The sequence below is a fragment of the Rhinatrema bivittatum genome, chromosome 3, assembly GCF_901001135.1.
Source record: "Rhinatrema bivittatum chromosome 3, aRhiBiv1.1, whole genome shotgun sequence".
In the NCBI taxonomy this organism is placed as follows: domain Eukaryota; kingdom Metazoa; phylum Chordata; class Amphibia; order Gymnophiona; family Rhinatrematidae; genus Rhinatrema; species Rhinatrema bivittatum.
Window position 1 is genome coordinate 31,636,414 of NC_042617.1, and position 25,007 is coordinate 31,661,420.

The window sequence follows — 25,007 nt, forward strand, 5'->3', positions numbered from 1 at the left end:
AGCTAATGTTATGTAAATGCATTAGAAGTTAAAGAAAAAATAAAATAATGCACAGAAACTTTAAAATGTGTGTTCAGCCTGTACCGAACGCACATCTTAACTCAGGAAGGGGTGGGGGTAGCTGTCTGTGACAGTCATGGCTGCCATTTAGTCGGATAAGTACTAACTTATTCTTCTGTCTGTCAGTAGGTCGCCAGATAGATGGATAAAATTTCCCCCCCCCCTTTTTTAGGGGTTTTAAGTTTCCAGCGATACCTAGCTAGCAATTAACTCTAGTTCTGATGTGAAGTTAAATTTCCAGCGCTAAAACAATGTGCACTGGCCTGATGCAGTCTCTCTGAATGCACCTTTCTGCGTCAGCCTCATGTTTTCATTTTTCTTTGATCTGTTTCAGTACGTTTGAAAGTGAATAGGTAGATGCTGGGCATCCAGTATGCTACACTCTGCATGCATGTAGTCTTTTAGTTGCTTTTGCTCTTTTTTTTTTTGGGGGGGGGGGAGGAGTCAGAATTTTAAATTTTTTTTCCTTTTCTTCCCTTCCTAAATCTCATCCTGTCCCATCATTCTCTTTCTATTTTCTTCCGTTACTCCCAGTTTCTCCCTTTAAACTCTCTGCTGAAGCTTCTTCATATCTCTAGTGGCCTAACGAGTCCCTCCAAGGGCTGCAGCAGTGTTTTGTCCTCCTGATGACCTGGCAGCGTTTGCATCCACGTCATACCTTCCTGAAAAGTCCCATGGCCATGCTGGCATTCTGTTGTCCAGGCGGGTTCTGCAGCCCTGGCATATAGTACTTTAATGTGGCCTGGCAGGCACCAGTCATGAAATTTTGAGTGACAGGGCAGATTTTTGGGGGTGATCATATCTAATGACTTTAAAGTTGCCAAACAGGCAGATAAAGGTTTTGACAAAAGCCAGAAAGATGCTTGGGTGCATAGGGAGAGGAATAGCCATTAAGAAAAAGGAGGTAATACCTCATCTGTACAAGTTTTTGGTGAGACCTCATTTGGAGTACTGTGTACAATTCTGGAGGCCCCCCCCCCCAACCATCTAAAGGGGAGAAACTAGAGGACAGCTACTAAAACTGATCAATGGTCTTCATCAAACCATGTGGGGACAAGCTCAAAGATCTAAAACGGGTGGCAACGTTGGTCCTGGAGTACCACAACCAGGTCTGGTTTTCAGGATATCTACAGTGAATATGCATGAAGTATATTTGCATGTACTGGCTCCATTGTATGCAAATATATCCACAATGAATATGCTTGAGATATCTTGAAAACCGGAGCTGCCTACCTCTGATCTAAAACATGTATACGCTGGAAGAAAGGGGAAATACCGGTAAGGAATGAATGCACAGGATGTGGGCCTTTTTTCAATGGAAAGATGGTTCTCACAGGACAAGCAGGATGTTAGTCCTCACATATGGGTGACATCATCAGGATGGAGCCCAATCACGGAAAACTTCTGTCAAAGTTTCCAGAACTTTGACTGGCCCCCACTGGGCATACCCAGCATGGCACTAACCCTGCAGCCAGCAGGGGTCCCCCTTCAGTCTTCTTTTTTCCGCGCAGCAGTAGCCTCGCGGTTTAGGAGCTCTAAAGTGATTCCTGACAGGAATTTTCCTCACGGAATTATTTAAAGTTAAATTGCCCCAGAGGGGTCCCTCTAACTTTTCTTCGACCGCGGTACTCCGGTAAGTTTTTCTCCGTTTTTCCGTCGATTACCGTCGAGTTTGGCCCTTGCGGCCTACTGGCCGTCGACTGTACTGTGGCTCGATTTTTTTTTCAATGGTCATGGCGTTGGGGTTCCGTCAGTGCCCGGACTGTACTTGCACCATGTCTATCACAGACCCCCATGGAGTCTGTGTAATGTGTTTAGGCCATGAGCATGATGTCATGACTTGCACCAAATGTGCCCTCATGACACCAAAAGGTCGCAAAGCCAGAATGGAGAAGATGGAACTCCTCTTCTGTGCTCAGACCCCGACTCCGTCCATTGCATCGATGTCATCGGAACCGACACGGTCGACTTTGCGCCAGCATCGACCACCGACTGGTGACCGACCACCATTGACGTCTTCACGGCCATTGACACCCGTAACAAGCCAGCTACACCCGCTACTCCCCCTCAGGATCTCAGGGAGAGAGACATCGACATCGCAAGACTCAGACCGTCGAGGGAGTGAAGTCATCGACCGAGCCACCGTCCGAGCCACTGTCGAAGAAACCCCGTCCAGGAAAGGCACCGACCATTCTTGCGACCAGGTCATTGAGGCCACCCTCACCTGATCGGGGTTTGGGAGCCATGATTCCGCCTGTAAAAGTGGTCCCCTCCGGCTGTGCCTCTGCCTCCCTCTTCTGTTCTGGAGCCGGGGCTGCTTGCTCCAGGTCTCCGAGAAGAACTGGACCGGCTGGTTCAGGAGGCCATCGACAAGGCGATGCAACGTTTCCAGGTTCCACCGGCACCGATTGTGGAACCTGTCATCGACCCGATTCTGGCAGCGCTGGCACTGCTGCTGTCCAGGATGGAGGCGCTGATGGCCACCCTTCCACCGATGGATCCCGGGTCTCTGGTTCCGATACCCTCCCTGAGGACGACTTCATCGGGAGGAGAAACACTGTTCCATATTCCTCCATCGGGAGTTTTACCTCAGCCATCGATGCCAATACGTCCCTCGCCACCGATTCATCCATCGGCGCCATTGATGCCTACCCCGATGCATTCCATGCCATCATCGGTGCCTCCGGCGATTCCTTCGATTTTTTTTTTTTTTGAGCCTTGCCCGGGGCCTTCAGGTATCCAACCCCCTTCTCGTCCTACTGGTCAGTCTGCTGATCCTTATGATACTTGGGGTGATGATACTTTAACAGACACCGATGACTTACCTTCACCACCTTCTCCTACTGAGAGTAGGAAGCGTTCTCCTCCAGAGGACCTCTCATTCATAAATTTTGTGAAGGAAATGTCTGAGTTGGTTCCTTTTCAACTTCAGACGGAACAGGTTGACAGGCACCAAATGATGGAGTTACTCCAATTTCTGGATGCCCCTAAGGTAATCGCTTCCATTCCCATTCATCAAGTACTTCTTGTTCTTCTAAAAAAGAACTGGGAAAATCCTGGATCAATTGCTCCAGTTCACAGGAAGGCTGACACTACTTAGTTCAGTCAGCCCCAGGTTTTCAAAAATCCCAGCTTGAACACCACTCAGTTGTGGTAGAGTCAGCTCAGAAAAAGGCGAAAAGGTCAAAACCTCACTCATCCACCCCACCTAAGGAACAAAAGTTCCTAGACAACATTGGTCAACGAGTGTTCCAAGGAGCCATGCTCATCTCCAGAATTTTGCTGCCTACCAGCTTTATATGACCCAATATAATAGGGTCATCTTTAAACAGATACAGGATCTATCTGAGTCCCTGCCTGAACAATTCCAAGACCAGCTACAAACCTTTGTTAACAAAGGTTTTGAGGCAGGAAAACATAAGATTCAAACATCTTATGACATATTCGATACCTCTACCAGAGTGTCTGCAGCTGCCATTTCAGCAAGACGGTGGGCCTGGCTTAAATCTTCTGACCTTCGCCCAGAAGTGCAAGACCGGTTGTCCAACCGGTCTTGCACTTCTGGGAGATAATCTGTTCGGTGTGTGGGAGATAATCTGTTCGGTGAACAGATTCAATGAATGGTGGCTGAATTAAAAGACCATCATGAGACCCTTAAACAGCTCTCTTAGATGCCTTCAGACTTCTCCTCAAGACAGCCCTTCAGGAAGGACTCTAAGAAGTTTTTCTACCGTCCAAGGAAGGCCTACCCACCACCATCAAGATCCTGTACTACGAGACCTTATCAGAAACCTCAACCTCGCCAAGTCCGAAAGCAGAAACCATAAGCAGCTCCCCAGCCAGTACCTGCTTCAGGTTTTTGACTTCCGCTTGGAGAGCAGCAGCCAGATTCCTCTTCCAAACATACCAGTGGGAGGTCGATTGTGCCACTTTCTCAACATGTGGCAGTCAATCACAACCGACCAATGGGTATTGTCAATCATTGCTCAGGGTTACCATCTGAACTTTCTCGCCCTGCCACCGGACTCCCCACCTCTGCAGACATGGAGAACGTCTGACCACTCCATTCTTCTAGAACAAGAGGTCTCCCTCCTTCTCCAGTCAAGAGTAATAGAACCTGTTCTATACTCACAACAAGGCCTAGGGTTCTATTCCTGGTACTTTCTGATCCCCCAAAAATCGGGGAGTGTTCGTCCAATCCTGGACCTACGTGCTCTCAACAAGTACCTCCAGCGGGAAAAGTTCAAGATGGTTACCTTGGGATCGTTTCTACCTCTTCTACAAAGAGGAGACTGGCTCTGCTCTCTGGACCTCCAAGATGCATACACACACATTGCGATAACTCCAACTCATCGCAAATACCTGAGGTTTTTAGTAGGCCCCAAGCACTATCAATACAGAGTGCTTCTGTACAGCCTGGCATCTGCACCACGAGTCTTTACCAAATGTTTCGTAGTTGTCGCAGCTTTTCTCAGAAAAGAAGGTGTTCACGTCTACCCCTATCTAGACGACTGGTTAATCAGGGCCCCAACCCAGCAAGCGGCTCGGTCGTCCCTCAATTTGATGCTACACACTCTCATGTCACTAGGATTTCTCGTCAATTACAGGAAATCCTATTTAGTTCCATCTCAAACCTTGTCGTTCATTGGGGCAGACTTGGATACCTTGCAGGCAAAAGCTTTTCTACCTCGACAACGAGCATTAACTCTCGCTTCTCTCGCTCACCAGTTACAGTCTCAGAATACTGCGACTGCACGCCAATTTCTCGTCCTTCTAGGTCACATGGCGTCCTCAGTCCATTTTCCACCTATGGCCCGCTTGACAATGAGACTCATGCATTGGACTCTGAAGTCACAATGGATTCAAGCTGTTCAGCCTCTGTCGGCCATTGTCCACATCACCGACTCACTCAATCTGTCTCTCGCTTAGTGGAAGAATCAGAGCAATCTCCTCCAGGGATTGCCCTTTCACTTGCCAGATACTCAAGTCATTCTCACCACCGCTTCCAACCTTGGGTGGGGAGCCCGTGTGAACCATCTGCAGACGCAAGGATTTTGGTCTCCAGAGGAAGCCAAACACCAGATAAATTTCCTGGAGCTTCGAGCAATGTGATATGCCCTCAGAGCTTTTCAGGATTGCCTTTCCAATCAAGTTATCCTGATTCAGGCGGACAACCAGGTGGCCATGTGGAACATCAACAAGCAGGAAGGCTCAGGCTCCTTCCTTCTGTGTCAGGAAGCTGTGCAGATTTGGGCGGAAGCTCTCTCCCTCTCGATGTACCTCAGGGCCACTTACTTGCCGGGCGTACACAATGTTCTAGCAGACAAGCTGAGTCGTGTCTTCCAACCACACAAGTGGTCTGTCAACCCCTCAGTAGCAAACTCCATCTTCCGACAATGGGGTCATCCTCAGATAGACCTCCTTGTGTCCCCTCAGAACCACAAAGTGGACCATTACTGCTCCCTCATTCACAGCAAAGGCTCTCAGCCCAGAGATGCATTCTCCCTCTCATGGGCAACCGGTCTGTTTTATGCATTCCCTCCACTTCCTCTTCTCTCGAAGACTCTCGTGAAGTTACGTCAGGACAAGGGAACCATGATCCTGATAGCACCTCACTGGCCACGCCAAGTGTGGTTTCCAATACTACAGGATCTCTCCATCCGCAGGCACATTCCCTTGGGACAGGACCCGCTTCTGATCACTCAAAACAACGGGAGCCTACGCCATCCCAATCTTCAGGCTTTGTCCCTGACGGCATGGATGTTGAAAGGTTAATCCTTCAACCACTTAACCTTTCAGACCCAGTTTCCCGTGTCTTGATTGCTTCATGGAAGCCTTCCACGAGAAAATCTTACTCCTATAAATGGAAAAGGTTTACCTCATGGTGCACTTCTCAATCCCTTGATCCTTTTCCTGTCCAATCCCACAGTTTTTGGACTATCTCTGGCATCTGTCAGAGTCTGGTCTCAAGATATCTTCCATCAGAATGCATGTCAGTGCGGTAAACGCCTTCCATAAAGGTGTCGGGGATGTTCCTATCTCAGTACACAACCCCTTGTAACATGCTTTCTGAAGGGCTTGCTCCACATCAAGCCACCTTTATGTACTCTGGCCCCTTCTTGGGACCTTAACCTGGTTCTTGGTTGGCTCATGAAACCACCATTCGAGCCTCTGCACTCCTGTGATCTAAAATATATCACATGGAAAATGATTTTCTTTTTGGCTATCACCTCAGCTCACAGGGTTAGTGAGTTACAGGCCCTAGTTACCTATCCGCCTTACACTAAACTCCTGCAGGACCAGGCGGTACTCTGCACTCACCCTAAATTTTTACCTAAGGTAGTTTTGGAGTTTCACATTAATCAATCCATCATACTACCTACCTTCTTTCCCAGGCCCCACTCCAATCCAGGGGAACAGGCTCTGCATACCCTTGACTGCAAACGGGCTCTAGCTTTTTATCTAGACCGTACAGTTGCCCACAGAATGAGCACTCAGTTATTCATCTCGTTCCACCCCAACAAATTAGGGCAACCTGTGGGTAAGCAGACGCTCTCCTCCTGGTTAGCGGACTGCATATCTTTTTGCTATCAGCAAGCGGGCATTCCATTTCAAGACCGTGTTAAAGCACACTCTGTGAGGGCCAAGGCGACTTCAGTAGCACACCTTCGATCGGTGCCACTTCCTGACATTTGCAGGGCTGCCACCTGGCGTTCCCTCCATACTTTCGCAGCCCACTATTGCTTGGACAAAGCCGGAAGACAAAATTCTATCTTCAGCCAGTCTGTCCTGCGTAACCTATTTCCAACCTGACATACCAACACCCTTCTGCCTGCCCGGTGGGGTTCAGGTTGCCCTCTAGCAAATTCCACCCCAGTTGTTGTGCCTGTTGCACGCCGTTGGGTACATTTGGTGCATGTTCTGACATCCTCAGCTCGGTACTCACCCATTTGTGAGGACTACCATCCTGCTTGTCCTGTGAGAAAGCAAATGTTGCTTACCTGAAACCCGCCCGCCGCCCTGCGGTATTGGGTTCGTAACGTTTTATTATTTTATTTTTCGGCACTGCCAGTAGCTTTCAAATAAGACTGAAGGGGGACTCCTGCTGGCTGCAGGGTTAGTGCCATGCTCGGCATGCCCAGTAGGGGCCAGTCAAAGTTCTGGAAACTTTGACAAGTTTTCCGTGATTGGGCTCCATCCTGTGATGTCACCCATATGTGAGGACTAACATCCTGCTGTCCTGTGAGAACACCTGTTACAGGTAAGCAACATTTGCTTTCTAGAACAAGTGGGTCACGGGATGAGTGTGAAAGGGGGTAGACTCAGGAGTGATCTAAGGAAATGTTTCATTGCAGTAAGGGTGGCGGATGCCAGCAACAGTATCCTCCACCCTTACTGCAATGTCCTTGTCCCCAGCAGTGTCCTTGACAGTGCTGGGGACAAGGACACAGTATCTCAACTCAAAGTATGGGAGCAGCGCAGGATCTGTGAGGGAGAGCAGGAACTACAAAGCCGAGCTGGAGAGATGGATGGACCGTATGGCCTTTATCTGACACGTTTTATATTTGTATTACAACGAACGTGTCCTCTGCCTGATGGAACAGAAAGGAGTATCAAGCTCCCAAGTCTCGACAAACTTCTGACACTGGGTGGCTATTTAAAAAAAAAAAATAATTAAAAATACCCCCCCCCCTGTGCTTTTTCACTTATGCCTGTGTATCAGTATCCCAGACCGTAAAAGTCAGAGCCCATGTTGGTTGTTGTCTGAATCCAGTTCCTCTTCCACCGCCATCAAAGCGTCAAAAGAAGTGCATGCCACCGCACACAGTTGTTTGAAAGTTATTCGCAATGTAATCGAAAAGTAGCGCTGGTCATGAATTGAAGATAACTTATTTTGTATATAAACTTCTTTGTTTTTGCCAGTGTAAGATAGAGATCCAGATTGCACTGTCATTAGAACCCCAATAAATGGATTTGGAGCCTTTTTTCTATTTTTGACTCCCCCCCCCCCCCCCATATCTTTCCAGAATAATTGTGTAATTGGTGTCTTACTGTACCTTGCTTTGAGTCTGCAGGGTAGTCTGTGAACTAAGTTTAAGTAAATAAACCCTCCTGCTGGAGAGCCAGAGACTGCCCAAATGCCAGCAGCAGTCAGCCTTGCAGCTTCTATCCGCACTCCCTACTGTGGCCCAAATACCTGGCCCCTGATGTAGAGTCTCCTGTAGCTTTTATAAATGGTGGGACTATAGACTGCTGGACAGATGACCTGGTCAGTAAAATGTGAGCAATGACGTGGTTTGCTTTAAGCTCTTACAAGTCTTTCAGGCTTTTGTCCTGCTATAAAGTTCATACTCCAGGCTCTTGCCTTCCCCTCTCTGCCGGCAGACGGGGTCAGAAGTCATCTGAACCAGAAGTGCTCTTTGTCACGTGACACTTGTTAGTTTTTGTTTTGTTTTGATTTCTGTCACAGGTATGAGAAACTTATTTCAGATGAGCCTACTCAGCTTACTTCTGACATCAGGCCACATATCCCTTCCGTGGTCCCAGAGCGGTGCTGTCGTAGGGGCTAATTTTCCTCCAGAGCATGTAGATTGCTTTGGGGCCTTCTCTTTATTGGGTGAAAGTTTGTCAGCCAGTGAGAAACAAAGGCTTCATTTTCTTAGCAGCTATACACAGTATTTGCTACATGGATATGTTTGGTGTAGGTGCAAAAGTTGAGCACGTTCTTCCTTAAAATGCACAAGTCATGCTTTAGCGCAGATCTGAACTTTATTCCCCAATAAATAGCTAACACTGGATTTTTTTTTTTTTGTGTTTGCAGAAAAAGATGGAAAGGCCTTTCATCCAACTTACGAAGAGAAACTCAAACTTGTGGCACTGCACAAGCAAGTCCTACTGGGGCCATACAATCCTGACACCTGCCCGGAAGTCGGATTCTTTGATGTGCTTGGGAATGACAGGAGGTGGGTGTTTTGCAAAGCTTTGTTCAGAAGTGCTGCAGGAAATCTGCCTGATTCCTGTGGAACTTTTTCCCCAGTTGTAAGAATGTGAGTGGCTCAGTAGAGTGACACCGGAATCTAATGATTGAGAGGAATTTTCATCTGCCAGTGGAGTATTTGAAATAAATTGCTTTCTCTCTGGCTCCAAAGGAGCAGGTGGCCATGTCATGAAAACCAGTCAGCCCGTGATAATTAGTTCCTCAGCTGAAAGCGTCAGGCGTTCTTTCAGTATTTGAGAAAGCATGGGAGCATGCTTGTAACTAGTCCCTCTGGGTTAGTATTGGTTGCATTTGTTGGTAACTGTGGTGAAGATTACATGTCTGCTGCCGGAGCTGTACTTAGGCTGGGGATAAACACAGAAGCTGAGTTTTCAGACCTGGACTTAAAGCAATAATAGAGAAAACATTTTTTTTTTTTAAAGATAATTTAGTTGGCTGTTAAAATAAATGAAAGATCCCCCTTTCATTGAGTATGCCTGCTTAATTTATAAGGAGATCTTACTCTTTGAGCTGTGAATAGGTCGTCTCCTGTAAATAAAAGCCTGCTGTGCAAATCCTCAGTCATGCTAGCCTCCCACTGATAGTTAAATACAAAAGAGGGCTGGATTTTAAAAAGGTTACATGTGCCGGGCGTAAGTCCCAGGCTTCACTAAAGGGGCGGGGATGGGGTCAGAGGCTCCAGGCACAGCGGTCATTTGCCGCTGTGCCAGGTATCGCGTGCCGGCAGTTGGCTGACGTGCACAACTTACTTCAGCCCCAGGGCTGAAGTAAGTTTTGTAATAAAAGAAAGAGAAAAAAAAAGGTAGGGGGAAAGGAAGGGAAGTTGGGGTGGGGCGGTAGGGAACGGGGGAAGGCAGTGCCGCTTGGCATGGGCTCGGCACGCACAAGGTGCACAATTGTGCATCCCTTTGCGTGCGCCGACCCCCGATTTTATAACACGCGCGCCTGCTATGAAACCAGGTGTACATGTGTGCGTGCTGGGTAGCACACGCACATATACGCCATGCACTCCTTTTAAAATCTACCCCATAGAGTGGAGGATTTTTAAATACAAGGGGTATGGATGGCAATAACAAAAATTGCAGACCAGTTAAACTTAAACAGGATTCTTCCAGCAAGCATTTAGTTAATTCCAGGAATTTGTTTTCTGAATCATTTGATTCTATTTTAGTTTAATGGATTTTTATTTGTTTGCATTTTTCACTTCTGCCGATTTGGCCTATGTTAATGTGTTCACATTTTGATCTAGCTGATTTTATTTCTCAGTCTTATTGAGTGTTTTCCCGTCGATAGCAGGGCTGAATTAGCCATGCTGTCTGGGAAGCGTCGTGATCCCGAATAGGCGGAGTTTCCCCTAGCTGATCAGAGTTTTTGACTCTGTGCGTCTGCGCGGTAGTGTTCCCGCGCAGTTCCCTCACCTCTTCGGTTTCTTTTTTTGCGCGAGCCGTTCGCGCGTGGGGTTTTTCCTCTAGCAATTTTTTCCTGGATTTTTTCCGCCGAATTTTTTCGTGTTTTTCACAGGATTTCTCTTCCCAGATGGCTCCGAAGTCCTCTGGGTTCAAGTATTGTCAGTGTGGCAAAATTATGTCCATCACATCTGTTTAGGCCCAGACCACGATCAGGAGTTCAGGGGGAGGGAATAGGCTGCACTCTCCAAAACAGAGGCTACACAACATAAGAGAGATTTACTCAGAAGAAAAGACAGACGAACTGAGACAGACTAATTTATGAAAAGGATGTGTTTCTTTACATTATTATTCCTACTAGTGAGGCCTTTCTTAAAGCCTTTAGAGTTAGTTTGAAATTCCTCACAAGGAAAGTACTTTTCCTAGTGGTGATGACATCTGGTACCCTAACTTCAGTTCTTCCGCAACAAAGTGGTTTTGCATATACATGCAAAGTTTTTGGGTTTTTTTTCCTTCCCCCTAAAGTGATGTTGGCTTTTCTTATTAACTAAGCTATTGTTCTGACAACCTTATTTCAAGACCACATGTGCATTCACTTCTTGGACTGTAAGAGCCTTAGTGTATTTGAGAAGAACTTGGCCTCATCAGGCTTCTCAACTATTTGTTTCTTTTGAGCCAATTAGGATGGAAGTGGTAGTTACCAAAAGAACTTTGTCAAATTGGCTAGTGAGCTGTGTTGTGCACTGTGTTAAACACTGGCTGGTTAGACTCTGTTAAGGCTTATCAAGTGAAAGCCATGGTGACTTTGGTGGCTAACATCAGAGCTATTCCAATAGAAGAATTTTTTGCAAAGTTGCAGTTTGGGTGCATGCTCACACCTTTTTGTCCCACAACTGTCTGGACAGCAAGGCAAGAAGCAACAGTAGCTTTGGACAGGCATTTTGTACACCTGTTCACCTAGTAGTCTACTCTCCGTGGGTAGTGCTGGATTATCCCCCCCCCTAGTAACTGCTCCGCTATGCAGCTCTGAGCACTAGACTCCCCACATTATGTCTAATTCAGCCTTGCTTGTTGACAGAGAAAGCAAGTTTGCTTACCTGTAAACAGGTTTCTCCATAAATATCAGGCTGAATTAGCCATTCTTAATACCTGCCCAGCTCCCTATAGGGTCTATTACCTTGCTGAAGTTAAACTCTGCAGAGGATTGAGAGGCTTTTGAGGCAGCATCTATGTGGGAGCCATGGTATATGCTCAGTAAGATGTTTACTGATCTATGAGAGATTAATCCATTTGATGCTGTCTGATGATGCCACCCATGTGTTATGACCAATTCTCAGAGGTTGAGCAGGATGGCAGTCCTCACACATGGGTGACATGTGATGGAGCCCGGCATGGAAAACTTGTGTCAAAGTTACTAGAACTTTGAGTGAGACTTTCTAAGCATACTCGGCATGGCATTATGCAACGCATCCATGCGGGGTTCCTTCAGTCTTTTCTTTTCCGTGGAGCCTCATATCGCAATTTTTTGCATTTCTACCTTGTATTCGAGGGTCCCTTCGGTGTCTTCCCTTTATTGTCTTTAGGGTTTTTGATGTTTGGATAAGTTCCTTTTCATTTGTCATTCCCCCATTAGGCCACACAGGACCTCAAGACTGTATCAGAATTTCTCGGCCCTCCGGGACTCTCTGTCTTGGTGGTGGGACATTTCTAATCTTGAATGGGAGATTACCTTCCAAAGTCCCTGGGTTCAATTTATGCTGTCAAGGGATGTGTATGCCCTGGGGAAGGGAGCTCACATAGATGGGCTCAAACCCAGGGTTTGTGCTCTGCCCAGGAAAAAGGCATTGTCAGATCAATTTCCTGGAGCTTGGGCAATCAGGTATGCTATGTGGGCTTTCAGAGATTAGCTGCCCAACAAAATTGTCCTGATGTAGATAGACAACCATGTTACAGTGTGGTATGTTAACAAGCAGGTATGGGCTTGTACTTCCTCTCTCAGGAAGTGGTTTAGAACTGGTCATAGAATGGTGCTCAGGTCCATGTATCTGGCCAGCGTGGAGAATTTATTTATTTTATTTATTTAAGGTTTTTATATACCGGCAATCATGAGGACATATCTTGCTGGTTTACATGAAACGGGGTGCATTAAATACATCAAACTAAAACTGTGGTGATCGAAGGAAACAGTTACAATTAACAAGGGTCACAGAACTTGGAGAAGAAGGAAGAGATAGGAAAGAATAACTGGTTAGACAAAATACAAATTAAATTAATTAAATACTATGTACAAATGGTATTGTTAATGGTTGAATGTTTTGGGGAGTCCTTGGATTGAGTCCTTGGATTGAGTCCTTGGATTGTGTCATTAGATTGTGTCTGGGAAAGCTTGCTTGAATAACCAAGTCTTAAGTCCTTTCCTAAAAGTTAGGAGGCATGGTTCTAGTCTGAGATCTGTAGGAATGGAATTCCATAGAGAAGGGCCAGCTGTGGAGGTGGCCCGATCTCTGAGGGTAATGTGTCTGGTCGTTTTCGTGGGAGGAACTTGGAGGGCGCCTCTGTAAACTTCTCTGGTAGGTCTTGTCGAATTGTATGCTTGGAGGGGGATTTGAAGATCGAGGGAGATGCGTTGATGTATAGTTTTGAAGATGACACACATGGCTTTATACATGATACGGAAGTATACGGGTAGCCAATGTAGCTCTTTCAGGATGGGAGTTATGTGGTCTCTCTTTTTTGCGCCTGTTAGTAGTCGGGCTGCTGAATTTTGAACCATCTGAATTGTTTGGAATAGGATGAGGGCAGACCTAGCAATAGGGAATTGCAATAGTCTAATTTTGAGAAGATGACTGCTTGGATGATCGTTCTGAAGTCTTGAGCATGGAAGAGAGGTCTTATCCTTTTCAGGACATGGAGTTTATAGAAACAGTCTTTGGTTGTTTTGTTGATATGTGCTTTGAAGTTTAGCCGGTTGTCTATTATCACTCCTAAGTCTCTAACTTGTGAGGTAGGTAGGTTGGTAGGAAGAGAAGAGTTAGAGCTATTGTTCTCAGGAACAGTGGACAGGCTGAGTCGCGAGTTCAGGCCCAAGTGGTTTCTGGATCAGGGTGTAGCACATCAGATCTTCTGTATCTGGGGAGCCCAGACGGGGATCTATTTGCTGCACCTTGGAACAGGAAAGTTACTCAGTTCTGCTCCCTGTACAGGACTTAACGGCCGGTGAGCCTCAGATGCCTTCACCCTGCATTGGAGCGTGGGTCTTCTATATGTGTATCTCCAGCTCCACTGGTAGTGAAGACTTTGTTGAAACTTCAAGAGGACTAGGGGACTATCATCCTCATAGCCTTTCATTGGCCGAGACAGGTCTGGTTTCCTCTCCTACAGGAGATATCCACCTGGAAACCAATCAGATTGGGGACTTCCCCAGATCTCAACCCAAAGGATTGGGGAAGGTTGCATCATCCCAACCTTCAGGCCCTGTCACTTACAGCCTGGATGTTGAGAGGATTACTCTCCAACCCCTCGATCTTTCAGAGGATGTCTTGTGTGTCTGTGGCTTCCAGAAAGTCTTCCACCAGAAAGTTGTATTGTCTGGAGGAGGTTCTCCATATGTGTTGCGACCGTCTCTGCCAGACTTCTCCACTCCGCCCTCCTTGGCGACTCCCTCTTGCTCAAGTGGAAGGTTGGCTGCCGTGGCGTCATTCTGCCGTCTTTCTCTGGCGTCTCCGGAGTGGCTCGACGCTGCAATCTACCATGTTTCACAAGGGCCTAAGGGTGCGAGCGCGGCCCCGACTGATGTACCAGCAATGGTGCGAACCTCAGGGGTGTCCCCCTGAGATGATGTCAGCAGTACTGGATATATAAGGTCTTAGAAATCGCTAAGTAGGGGGCTGATGACGTCAGCGACTCGAGTGGCTGCCTAACCCGGAGCTCCTGGCTATGCTGGTTAGCATCTTATCAATATCTTAGCCATCCTCACCATTTTCGGGACAGAAACCTCAATAAGCAACCCCCTACAGGCTCTAGATGTCGATTTGAGCAAAAATAATTGACTTTCATAAGTATTCATACCAGAAATTGGACCGGAAGATTTTGCCGAAAAACCCAAAATGGCGGCTGCAACCGGAGACACGCTACCCGAGGTCTCGGAAGCGTCGACTGCACTCACAGATTCGGAGGTGCCCTCCCGGGGTGAGTTCAAAGCCTGGTTCGGCGAATTAAGTCGGGACCTTAAGTCTTTTAAGTCCGAAATAAGAGAGCTGGTGTGGGACATGAAAGAAGAGCTGAGTGAAATGGGGAGATGGATTTTTGAATATGAAACCCTCACTGAGGCCCAAACTGATAAAATAAGTAAACTACAGCAAGATCATAAAGAGATGGCCAGTGAGATATTACAGCTGTCATCCAAACTGGAAGATTTGGAGAATAGAAATAGGAGGATAAATCTGCGCTTTAGGGGCATACTTGAGACCCCAGAGTTTACTGACTGTGTGCAAGTCATCACCCTGCTGTGCACAGACTTATTACAATCAGAGGCAGGAAAGGATACTAATAGCCCTGAAGCTGCCCCAAAGGTGAAGATTGAGCAGGCACACAGAGTGCAGGGTCAGCGGGTAACTAATCAACCTAAAGATGTGATAGCCTGCTTCCATGACTTTCCTGTGAAAGAAAAAATATTGGCAATGGCACGACAGAGGGGGAAACTGCAGCTGAAGGGTCATGATATTCAAGTTTTTGCCGACATCTCCCCCATCACCATTAAAAAAAAAAACGCCAGGACATGAAACCTATCACTGCTATCTTGATAAAAGAAAATATCAGATATCGTTGGCTTTTTCCGTTTGGCATTAGTTTTACCATGCAAGGTAAAACTTACAAGGCGCAGTAAGGCCACTGTAGGAGCTCGTTTATGTTGTTGCTCCAACTCCAATAATTTAGCAGTTAAGAGTTTGAGCTCTTGCATATCCATTTTTTTAACAAAGGTGGCTTGAGCTATAAACGTCCCCCTAATCACGGCTTTCATACAGTCCCAGAAAATTATAGGCGATAATTCGGGTTTCTTGTTATGCGTGGTGTATTCTTCGAGGGCCTGCCTGCACTGGGCTAAGAAAGGTTCATTATCAAGAAGACTATCATTTAGCCTCCAAAAACGTTGTCCTCTATCATATTTGGGAAAGGATATTTCAGCCCATACAGGAGAGTGGTCTGACCACGTGATTGTCTCAATGACACCCTTGCGCACTTTATGTAGCACCCCCTTATCTACAAAAATGTAATCTAACCTCGAGCATGTGTTGTGAGGGTTCGAGAAAAAAGTATAGTCTTTCAGAGTAGGGTGCAAAAATCGCCACACATCTACCAACTGAAATTGCGATAGAAATTTAAGCAAACTATTACGATCTTTTTTTGAGGTAGAACACTTGCCCCCAGACGTGTCTTTGGTAGGATACAGAGATATATTACAGTCACCCATCACAATTAATTGTCCTTTTTTCGTTTGGACCAGGTCCGCTAAAGAGTCAAAGAACTTAAATTGTTGTACATTGGGAGCATATAGATTGATTAATGTATACTTTTCTCCTGCAATGTTAATTATAAGCAGAAGATATCTGCCCAGAGGGTCTGAAACACATTCAAGTAACTAAAAAGCAAAGTCCTTTTGAAATAAAATCCCCACTCCTGTGTACTTAGCCGATTTGGAGCTTGCAGCCCAAAACTGATAGGGATATGAATCAGAGCGCATTAAATGTTCATAACGCCTCTTTAAGTGTGTCTCCTGCACAAAAGCAATGGTCACACTTGCCCTCTGTAAGTCCTTATAGAGTAATTTACGCTTGCGGGGTGTATTTAGCCCTTTAACATTGAAGGACATTACCTTAAACGTTGCCATCTAAGTAGGCAATTTTGGAAAAGAGGTATGCAAAAAATTTAAAAAGAAATTAAGAGGATTGGGGCGCTAGATGCGGCTAAAATAGAGTATGAGCTCGAACAAGCAGAACAAGTATATTTCGAGGGGGGGCAATAAAGCGGGGAAGTTACTTGCGAATAAGTTGAGCTAAACGCTTGCAAAATATTATCACAAAAATTAAAGATGAACAAGGTAATATGCTTACTTCTAACGATGCCATTCGTGAGCGCTTCCTTCAGTTTTATTCAGAGTTATACTCTCACAATAAGGATATAGACTCCCGGAAAATTCACTCCTTTTTACGGGATATTCCATTGCCTACATTACCGGAGGCAGCATGTGCTGTGCTTGATAAGGAAATCTCAGAAGCTGAAGTGATATATGCCATTAAGCAACTTAAAACCAATAAATCACCGGGATTAGACTGTTTTACTGCCAGATTCTATCAGTGCTTTGTAAGTGAATTAGCTCCACCGCTTACGAACATGTTTAATGCGTTACGAACAGATGGCACTTTAAATCCCAATTCCAATGTGGCTGGTATAACGGTTCTTGCGAAGCCAGGTAGGGACACCACCAAGTGCGGTTCCTATAGGCCTATATCTTTGTTAAATATAGACCTCAAACTCCTGGCTAAAATACTGGCAAATCGGCTTAATGGTTATTGCACAGCTTATTCACCCGGATCAGGCAGGATTTATTCCGGGCCGAATGGCATCTGATAATGTCCGGAAGTTATTAAACTCCTTATGGTGGGTAAGGCCACAAAATATCCCTTTTCTTTTTATGGCTATGGACACTGAAAAAGCTTTTGATTTGGTACATTGGCCTGTTTTATTTCAGGTGTTGCAAACAATGGGTTTTGGTAATTTTTTTATTAACTGGATTCAAAAGCTGTTTGACAGACCGCCCGCCTGTATTAAGGTGAATGGTGGTTATTCCCCGTTCTTTATAGTAGAGCGGGGTACTCGACAGGGGTGCCCGCTCTCACCCTTGCTATTTGGCTTGTTCATCGAACCATTGGCTCAGAAAATACGAGACTCAAATGAAGTTATGGGCGTCAATGTGGGGAAATATTCTTCTAAGTTGGCTATGTTCGCCGATGATGTTATTCTGACTTTAACGGATCCTATGCGATCCTTGCCAGCAGTGGTGGACATTATTAAATCTTATAGCCAAGTTTCTGGGTACTCTATCAATTGGGACAAAACTGAAATTTTAAATATCACCTTAAAAGAAGATCAAGTAAGCGACCTTAAAGCTCGCTTTGCCTTCAGGTGGGCGAAAGAAAAGATTAAATATCTTGGCATATATATAGGGGCCCAGCAGGATATCTTTAGTCTTAATTACCCACCTCTTCTTGCGAAATTATACAGAGAAATGGAAGAATGGAACCGATATCACATCTCCTGGTTGGGCCGTATTGCTACCTTTAAAATGAATATTCTACCCAGGATTAGCTATCTATTCCAAACAATCCCATGTACGATCCCTGCTGCGATACTGCTTAAATGGCAACGCAGGATCATGAAATTTCTGTGGCAGGGGAAGAAACCTAGGGTAGCTCAAAAGGTTCTTTACCAACCCAAGGTTAAGGGGGAGGTCTTGCGGTACCCAATCTCTTAAGATGATATGTAGCGGCTCAATTACGGGCTGTGGTAGACTGGCATAGAATATCTACTCGCAAGCCTTGGACAATTTTGGAACAAGAGCTCTTAGGGCCGTTCCTTTTGACCAATTTGATTTGGCAACCTAGTAGAGCTTGGCCTAAAATGGATGACTTGCCTACCCCTATTCAGTGTACTTTATAACTTTAGCATAAATGGAAACCCCTGGTAGTGGGTGATAAAATAGGATCTGTCCTCTTTTCTCCTTTCTACTCCCAGGATTTCCTAGAGGGTAGAGCAAACACTATATTTAAATTTTGGTTAGCTAAAGGGTATATACAATTATAGTCACCTCTGGGAGACTTCGGCTTGGGTGGAGTTCTCGACCCTGCAGTCCAGATATGACTTACCCAGGGGGAATTATATCATTATCTTCAGCTAAATAGCTTTGCACGCGCCTCCAGTATACAAATGGACTTGATCAAGCCGATTTCTTTATTTGAGAATTTTTGTAGGTCTGCAGATAAAGTCCAAAGCTTGATGTAAAAAATGTATAGATTACTTATTCAGGGCATGCGTGTACAGCCAACATTTATTACCTCTTGGGAGGCAGATCTTGGATCTCCTCAGGGCACGGACTTTTGGGATGACCTGTTTGCTAGTGGAAGCAAAGGCTTAATATCGGCCATGTTATTAGAAAATAGTTTTAAACTTTTATATAGATGGTATTATACCCCCTCTAAGCTGCATAAAATCTACCCAGCAATTTCAGGTAGATGTTGGAAAGGATGTGGGGAAAGGGGCTCCTTTTTCCACCTGTGGTGGGAATGTGCAACTGTCTCACAGTTGTGGAAGAGCCTGGATAGCTGGCTCACTGACATTTTGCACGTCTATAACACTGACTCCCTCAGTAGCTTTACTGAATTCGGATTATTCTCAGGGAGACAGATCGCTGCAACGATTCATTAAGCTGGTAGCCACTTCTGCCCGCCGTGAGATTGCGCTACACTGGAAAGATAAAGGGGTTCCTACTTTGGTAAAGGTCCAATCACGTGTGGCCAAACTCTCTACAAGATAACGGCCCATAGACGGAAACAATTTGGGGCATTTCAACGTACTTGGACTCCATACTTAACTTGGAGGCAGCAGCAGGTGCAGGCCTGACATACTTCTGCACCATACCATAGACGTCTTATTATAGCTTACCTTATAGCCTCAGGAAAGATTTCATTCTTGCAAATTTTTTTTTTTTTTTTTCAATGTGAGATCCCACGGGAATTAGGGGGGAGGGTTGGGAGGGGGGGAATAAATGAGAAATGCAGAGACTGATTGAAAGTTTTTCAATGTATTTATTTTATTGTTCATATTTCATTGTACTTTCACTGCTGAATGTTGATGGTTTTGTATTCGTTGTATTACAATTCTCTAATAAAACTTAAATTTAAAAAAAAAAAAGGAATCTCTAACTAATCGAGTTAGCAAGGGATGGATTCATTCTAAGCTACTCTGCCTCCTCGGACTTACCAAGGGTACTCGCTCCTCGGGGGCCTCGCACTCTCTTTGTTTTTCAGGTCACAGTCAGGAACCGGCACTCACTCCTCGAGGGCCCATGTTCCCATACTGGTTGCTGAATACTTACTCTGCCTGGAAGTCATCGCTGCTTACTACACCAGTGAGATACACACTCTCTCTGAGCTTTCCCTGGAACCAGGTACTCTCTCCTCAAGGGCCTAACTCATTCCAACACCTGGACTACTTCTAGAGACTATTGTGTGAGTGCTACCATAAAGGTTCTGTTCCTGATCTCTGCCTACTCACTATATTCAGTTTCTCTACAGCTCAGTTATCCAGGATCGCTGTTCCAGTACCTGAGGAACTACAGCCCTGCCGGGCACTTCCAGCTCACTACTGCCACCTCTGGTGGTTCAATATACTGTTTAAAAAAAGAACTAGTGTGTGTCTTGTCTCCAAACTCTGAGCCTGACCGGTGGTCCCTCGGGATCTTCCCCTGGGGGTGTGGTCACCTGCCACCGGCCCAATGAGCCACCCACAACTACCTCAAACACCAGCAATATGGTGTAAGCAACAGACCTGAGATCCTTTCTCCTGCCTCGACACACAAACTGCTTGACTACCTTCTACACCTTTCAAGAGCTGGTCTTAAAAACAACTCTGTAATGGTTCATCTGAGTGCGACTGGTGCATATCCTCAACTTTTAGAGGGTAAGCCCATCTCTGTTCAGCCTATAGTTGTACTGTTCATGCAAGGTCTGCTTCAGTTGAAGCCTTCTGCTGTGTTCTGGGACCTAAATGTGGTGCTGGTGCAGCTGATGAAAGTTCCTTTTGAGTCGCTCCTGACCTTGGAAGGTCATATTTTTGGTGGCAGTCACTTCAGCAGGCAGGGTCAGCTTATACTAAGTTTTTTCATGATAGAGTGGTCTTGCATATGCATCCTATGTTCCTTCTTAAGTTGGTGTCTGTCTTCCATCTTAATCAGTCCGTTGTCTTGCCAACATTTTTTCCTAGGCTCCATTTGTACTAAGGCGAACAAGCCTTGCACAGTTTGGTCTGCAAGAGAACTTTGGCCTTCTCTCTGGAGTGGACAGAAGAAGATAAACAGTCCATCCAGCTTTTTGTTTCTTTTTACCAGAATAGGCTGGGTATCGCCGTTGCCAAGCAGATGCTTTCCAGTTGGCTGGCAGACTGCATCTCCTTCTGTTATGCCCAGATGGGATTGCATCCTCGGAGGTCATGTCAAGGCTAACTCGGTTCAAGCCATGGCAGCGTTGACAGTTCCTTTGGAGGAGATCTGCAGAGCTGTGACAAGTTCTCACCAGACATTCACATTGCATTATTGTCTGGATAGGGATGGCTGACATGACAGCTAGTTTGACCAGTCTGTCCTTTGGAACTTGTTTGAGGTTTAGAACCCAACTCAGTTTCCACCTTGGGCCTGTTGTTTTTGTTCAGACTTCTCCCTTTTGATACCAACAGAACTGTTGGTTGTACCCAGCTGGTACTGGTTTTTTTGTTTTGTTGGTTCCCTTTTGGTGGGCAACTTTATACCTAGGTATTCACCCATGTGTGAGGACTGCCGTCCTACTTGTCCTCTGAGAAAGAATTGCTTACTTGTAACAGGTGTTCTCCAAGGCCAGCAAGATACCAGTCCTCACGAAACCCACCCACCTCCCTGTGGACTTGGGTTTCCACTTAAGGGGGTTATTCCTGAATTCTGTATTATGAGACTTTAGGACCCTGCATGCTTAGAGAGGCTCAGTCAAAGTTTTAAAAACTTCGCCATAAGTTTTCCATGCCAGACTCCAGATGATGTCACTCGTGTGAGGACTGGTTTCCTTCTGTTCTTGGAGAACACCTGTTACAGGTAAGCAACTCTGCTTTCATCCTGATGTCTATGGATAAACTCTGCTTACAGGTAAATAAACTTGCTTTACCCACCATTGAGGTCAGACCTTTTGGCCTGTGGTTACCAGGGACATTTGCCTGTCTTTAGTCTTCTGGCAGCACTCCAGCCTCAAAAGAATGAACAGAATTGTTAATAGAACTGCTAGAGCCTCTCTAAGCTCTTTTTCCTGTCGATAGCAGGGCTGAATTAGCCATGCTGTCATGGGATCTGTCAATCAGGTCCGGGAGGCGGAGCTTTACAAAGCAGATTTAGATTTTAGCTCTCTGTGGCTGCGCATGTGTTCCCGCGCAGGAAAGTAACAGATTCTCCTCAGTCTGTTTTTTCCGCGAGCGGGATCGCACGCGGGGCTGACTTCTCCTCAGCATTTCTTATTTTCTTGAAATGTCAAAAAAGCCGAGGTTTAAACCCTGTATCTGTGGCAAGGTAATGTCTGTCACGGATGGCCATGACCGATGTTACCGATGCCTGGGGCCAGAGCATAAATTACAAAACTGTGATTTTTGTGCTCAAATGTCCCCAAGAGCCCAAAAACAACGGGCCTACAGAATGCTTGAACCTTTTTACTTTTTCCGAGCCATTGGAGGCTTATTCTTCACCTGGTCCCTCGTCAGCGGCGGCTCAGACTCAAAAAAGAGTGTTGTTGTGGGATCCTCAACCCTCCAGGCTTGGAGGTAAAGACTTACCGAGCCGACATAGGCCATTGGATCAGAGAGGACCGAAAGAGCCTCGGCGCAGGAAACAACGGCGCCTAAAACTTGGGCGCCGGCAACTTATGCGCCTGAAGCACCTTCTGCGCCCAAATCACCATTGGCGCATAACACTTCTGCGCCTGAATCGGCATCGGCGCACAAGATACCGGCGCGCACAGCGCAAATGACATGCGCATAAGGCACTGAAGATGTCTGTGCGCATGGCGCCGGAAACAATGGCGCCAAAACGATCTGTGGGCATGACATCTGACTTATGCGCACAAGTCGACATATGCGCACAACCTACAGGGAACATCCGGCGCACATGGCGCCGAAGGCAACACACGCAACAGCACACAGATCACTGCACAGTGGACTACAAAGGTCCAAGCAAGCATATCTTTCAATACCACATGGGGTAAAACGAAGACATCAGTCTCCAGATGTACCTCATTCCACCTCTTCAGACTCTAATTCTACAGAGGTGAAATCAAACGTATCAGATGATCACCATTGGGAGATAGAACCCACACAGGATCATCGTCACACCATCACCATATAGACTATCAAGTCACTCATAAAAAAGCTGTGAAGACGAGAGATACATGGGCAGTGAGCCCTTCTACTTCTAGGTCATCTCACCCACGAAGTGCAGATTCCTTATCTCGTAGACAAGTAATATAAATCACTTCCTCTGCTGCATCTACGTCCTCAGATAATTCTGTTAGGACCACAGAGGACAAGATAGGGAACCAGTATGATGTACCAACGGCTTCCCCTAAAATTAATCCGGTACCACCTAAAACAGGTGAACTACCAAAACAATCTGGTCATTCAACAATGCCTCCACAAACAAAAGAGGCATTTTTTCAATTATCCCAGTCATTGGCGGGGTTTTACGAAACTCTTCAATCATCCTTTAAGATGTCTAACGAACTCTCAGCAAGTTCCCCAGAGCACAGTATACATCTTTCCAGAGAACTGTCGGTGGAGCCTCCAGCATCCCCAATGACAAAACGACCAATTTCACCAATTCAACAACAAGATACCCCTATAGATTCTCCGTCTCTGCAAATGTCCCCATTGTCATCAACTGGATTCCCATCAGATCCACAGGAACTGTATTCCCCTCCAGAGGATCTGACATACCCAAAAGTTTTAGAAAAATTGAGCACGATACTACATCTGGAGGTCCAGAAGGAGACAGACCCTAGATCAGAAACCTTTGGTCTCCTAAAGATTTTCGATGCTCCGAGAGAACCAACATCTCTCCCACCACATGAATTATTACATACTGTCTTACCAGAAGTCGTGTGAAACACCTTAACTTTCTATCAGCGGTTTCCAAGAAAACGGATATAAAATTCCGTATGCGAAAAACATCGCCTTACTCTCTACCACAACTACCACATGCTTCAATTGTGGTAGAGTCTGCAATGCAAAGATTCAAAAAATCAAAGTCGCATACCTCATATCCACCGGGCAAGGACAACCAGTATTTAGATGACTTTGGCAGGAAGATATATCACAACTCAATGTTGAACGCCCGTATTATGCACCATCAATTTTACATGGTACAATACCTATATGAGTGCATACAAGCCAGAAATGGTATGCTTTCCTCGACGGCAGATTCAATTCCTCCACCTCTTCATGACATGGAGTGTTCTCGACACATTCTGCGGTCGATATATGAGGCATTTGAAACATCTTCCAGGGCGTCTGCGACAGCCATCGCAGCCCATATGATGGCATGGTTGCGCTCTAGTACGATACGAGAAGATTTACACAAGAAACTAACGAACCTCCCGTGTACAGGAGACAATCTGTTCGGAGAACGGTTTCAAGAAACAATTAGGAAATTAAAGGAGGAAGCTCTAGCAGTCCAATCCTTAACGTCACAATCTCGCTACTCGACCACGCGTCGTTATGTGGGATCTACACGTAGACAATCCTATAACCGTAGACCTTACAGGTCTTATCAATCCTTTCGTACACAGACGTATCCATCTTACCAGTGTCCGCCGCCGCAACAAAACACAACTTAAAGTAGGGGTAAGCCACGTAACCAGAGACACACACAACAACCGGCTGCTGCAGTAAAATCAACGCTGTCTTTTTAATGACCCAGCCACCACCACTACATCAAGCACCACCTGGCAGAATTCATTTGTGCCTGGCAGCCTGGGAGAGAATAATAACCGATCAATGGGTTTTAGAGAGAGTACGACATGGCTATCAACTCCAATTTACCACAAAATCCATACTACTTCACCTTTCCAATCTAAAGAGTCAAAGCTTCCAACCACAACTGGGGGAGGAGATTGCTTTGCTCCGCAAACAGCAGGCCATTCAACAAATTCTCCCAAAAACCCAGCAAGCAGGGTTTTATTCCCCATACTTCCTCATACCCAAAAAGTCGGGTGGCCTTCGCCCCATATTAGATCTACGGGACTTGAACAAATTCCTAACCAAAGAGAAATTCAAGATGGTATCGTTGAAATCGATCCTATCTCTGATTCAACCCAATGACTGGATGTGTTCCATCGATCTGAAGGATGCTTACACACATATTCCAATCCATCCATCCTTTTGGCGTTACCTATTCTTTTGCTACAGGCACCAACACTACCAGTACAAGGTTCTTCCCTTTGGACTATCGGCTGCACCCAGGATTTTCACCAAATGCATGGTTGTGGTGGTGGCTCATCTCAGACAACAAGGTATGACCATCTTTCCATATCTGGACGATTGGCTAATAATAGCCTCGACCCCGGATATCTTACTCTATCACCTCCGGGTGATACAGTGCTTACATGAATTGGGACTAGTGATCAATTTTCAGAAATCACATCTCCAACCAACACAACGACTACAGTTCATAGGAGCAGGCCTGGACACTGTTTGCAAAGGGGCAT

General features: G+C 45.8%; 1 protein-coding gene across 2 annotated transcripts in view; it reads left to right on the top strand.

Annotated features, from left to right (window-relative positions):
* Positions 1 to 25,007, top strand: part of ACBD3 (acyl-CoA binding domain containing 3) — a 126,328-nt gene that overhangs the window by 43,940 nt on the left and 57,381 nt on the right. For both annotated transcript variants that reach the window (XM_029593056.1, XM_029593055.1), the window contains exon 2: positions 8,882 to 9,023. In XM_029593056.1, coding sequence (XP_029448916.1) covers positions 8,882 to 9,023 — 142 coding nt within the window. The remainder of the gene's footprint in view (positions 1 to 8,881; positions 9,024 to 25,007) is intronic.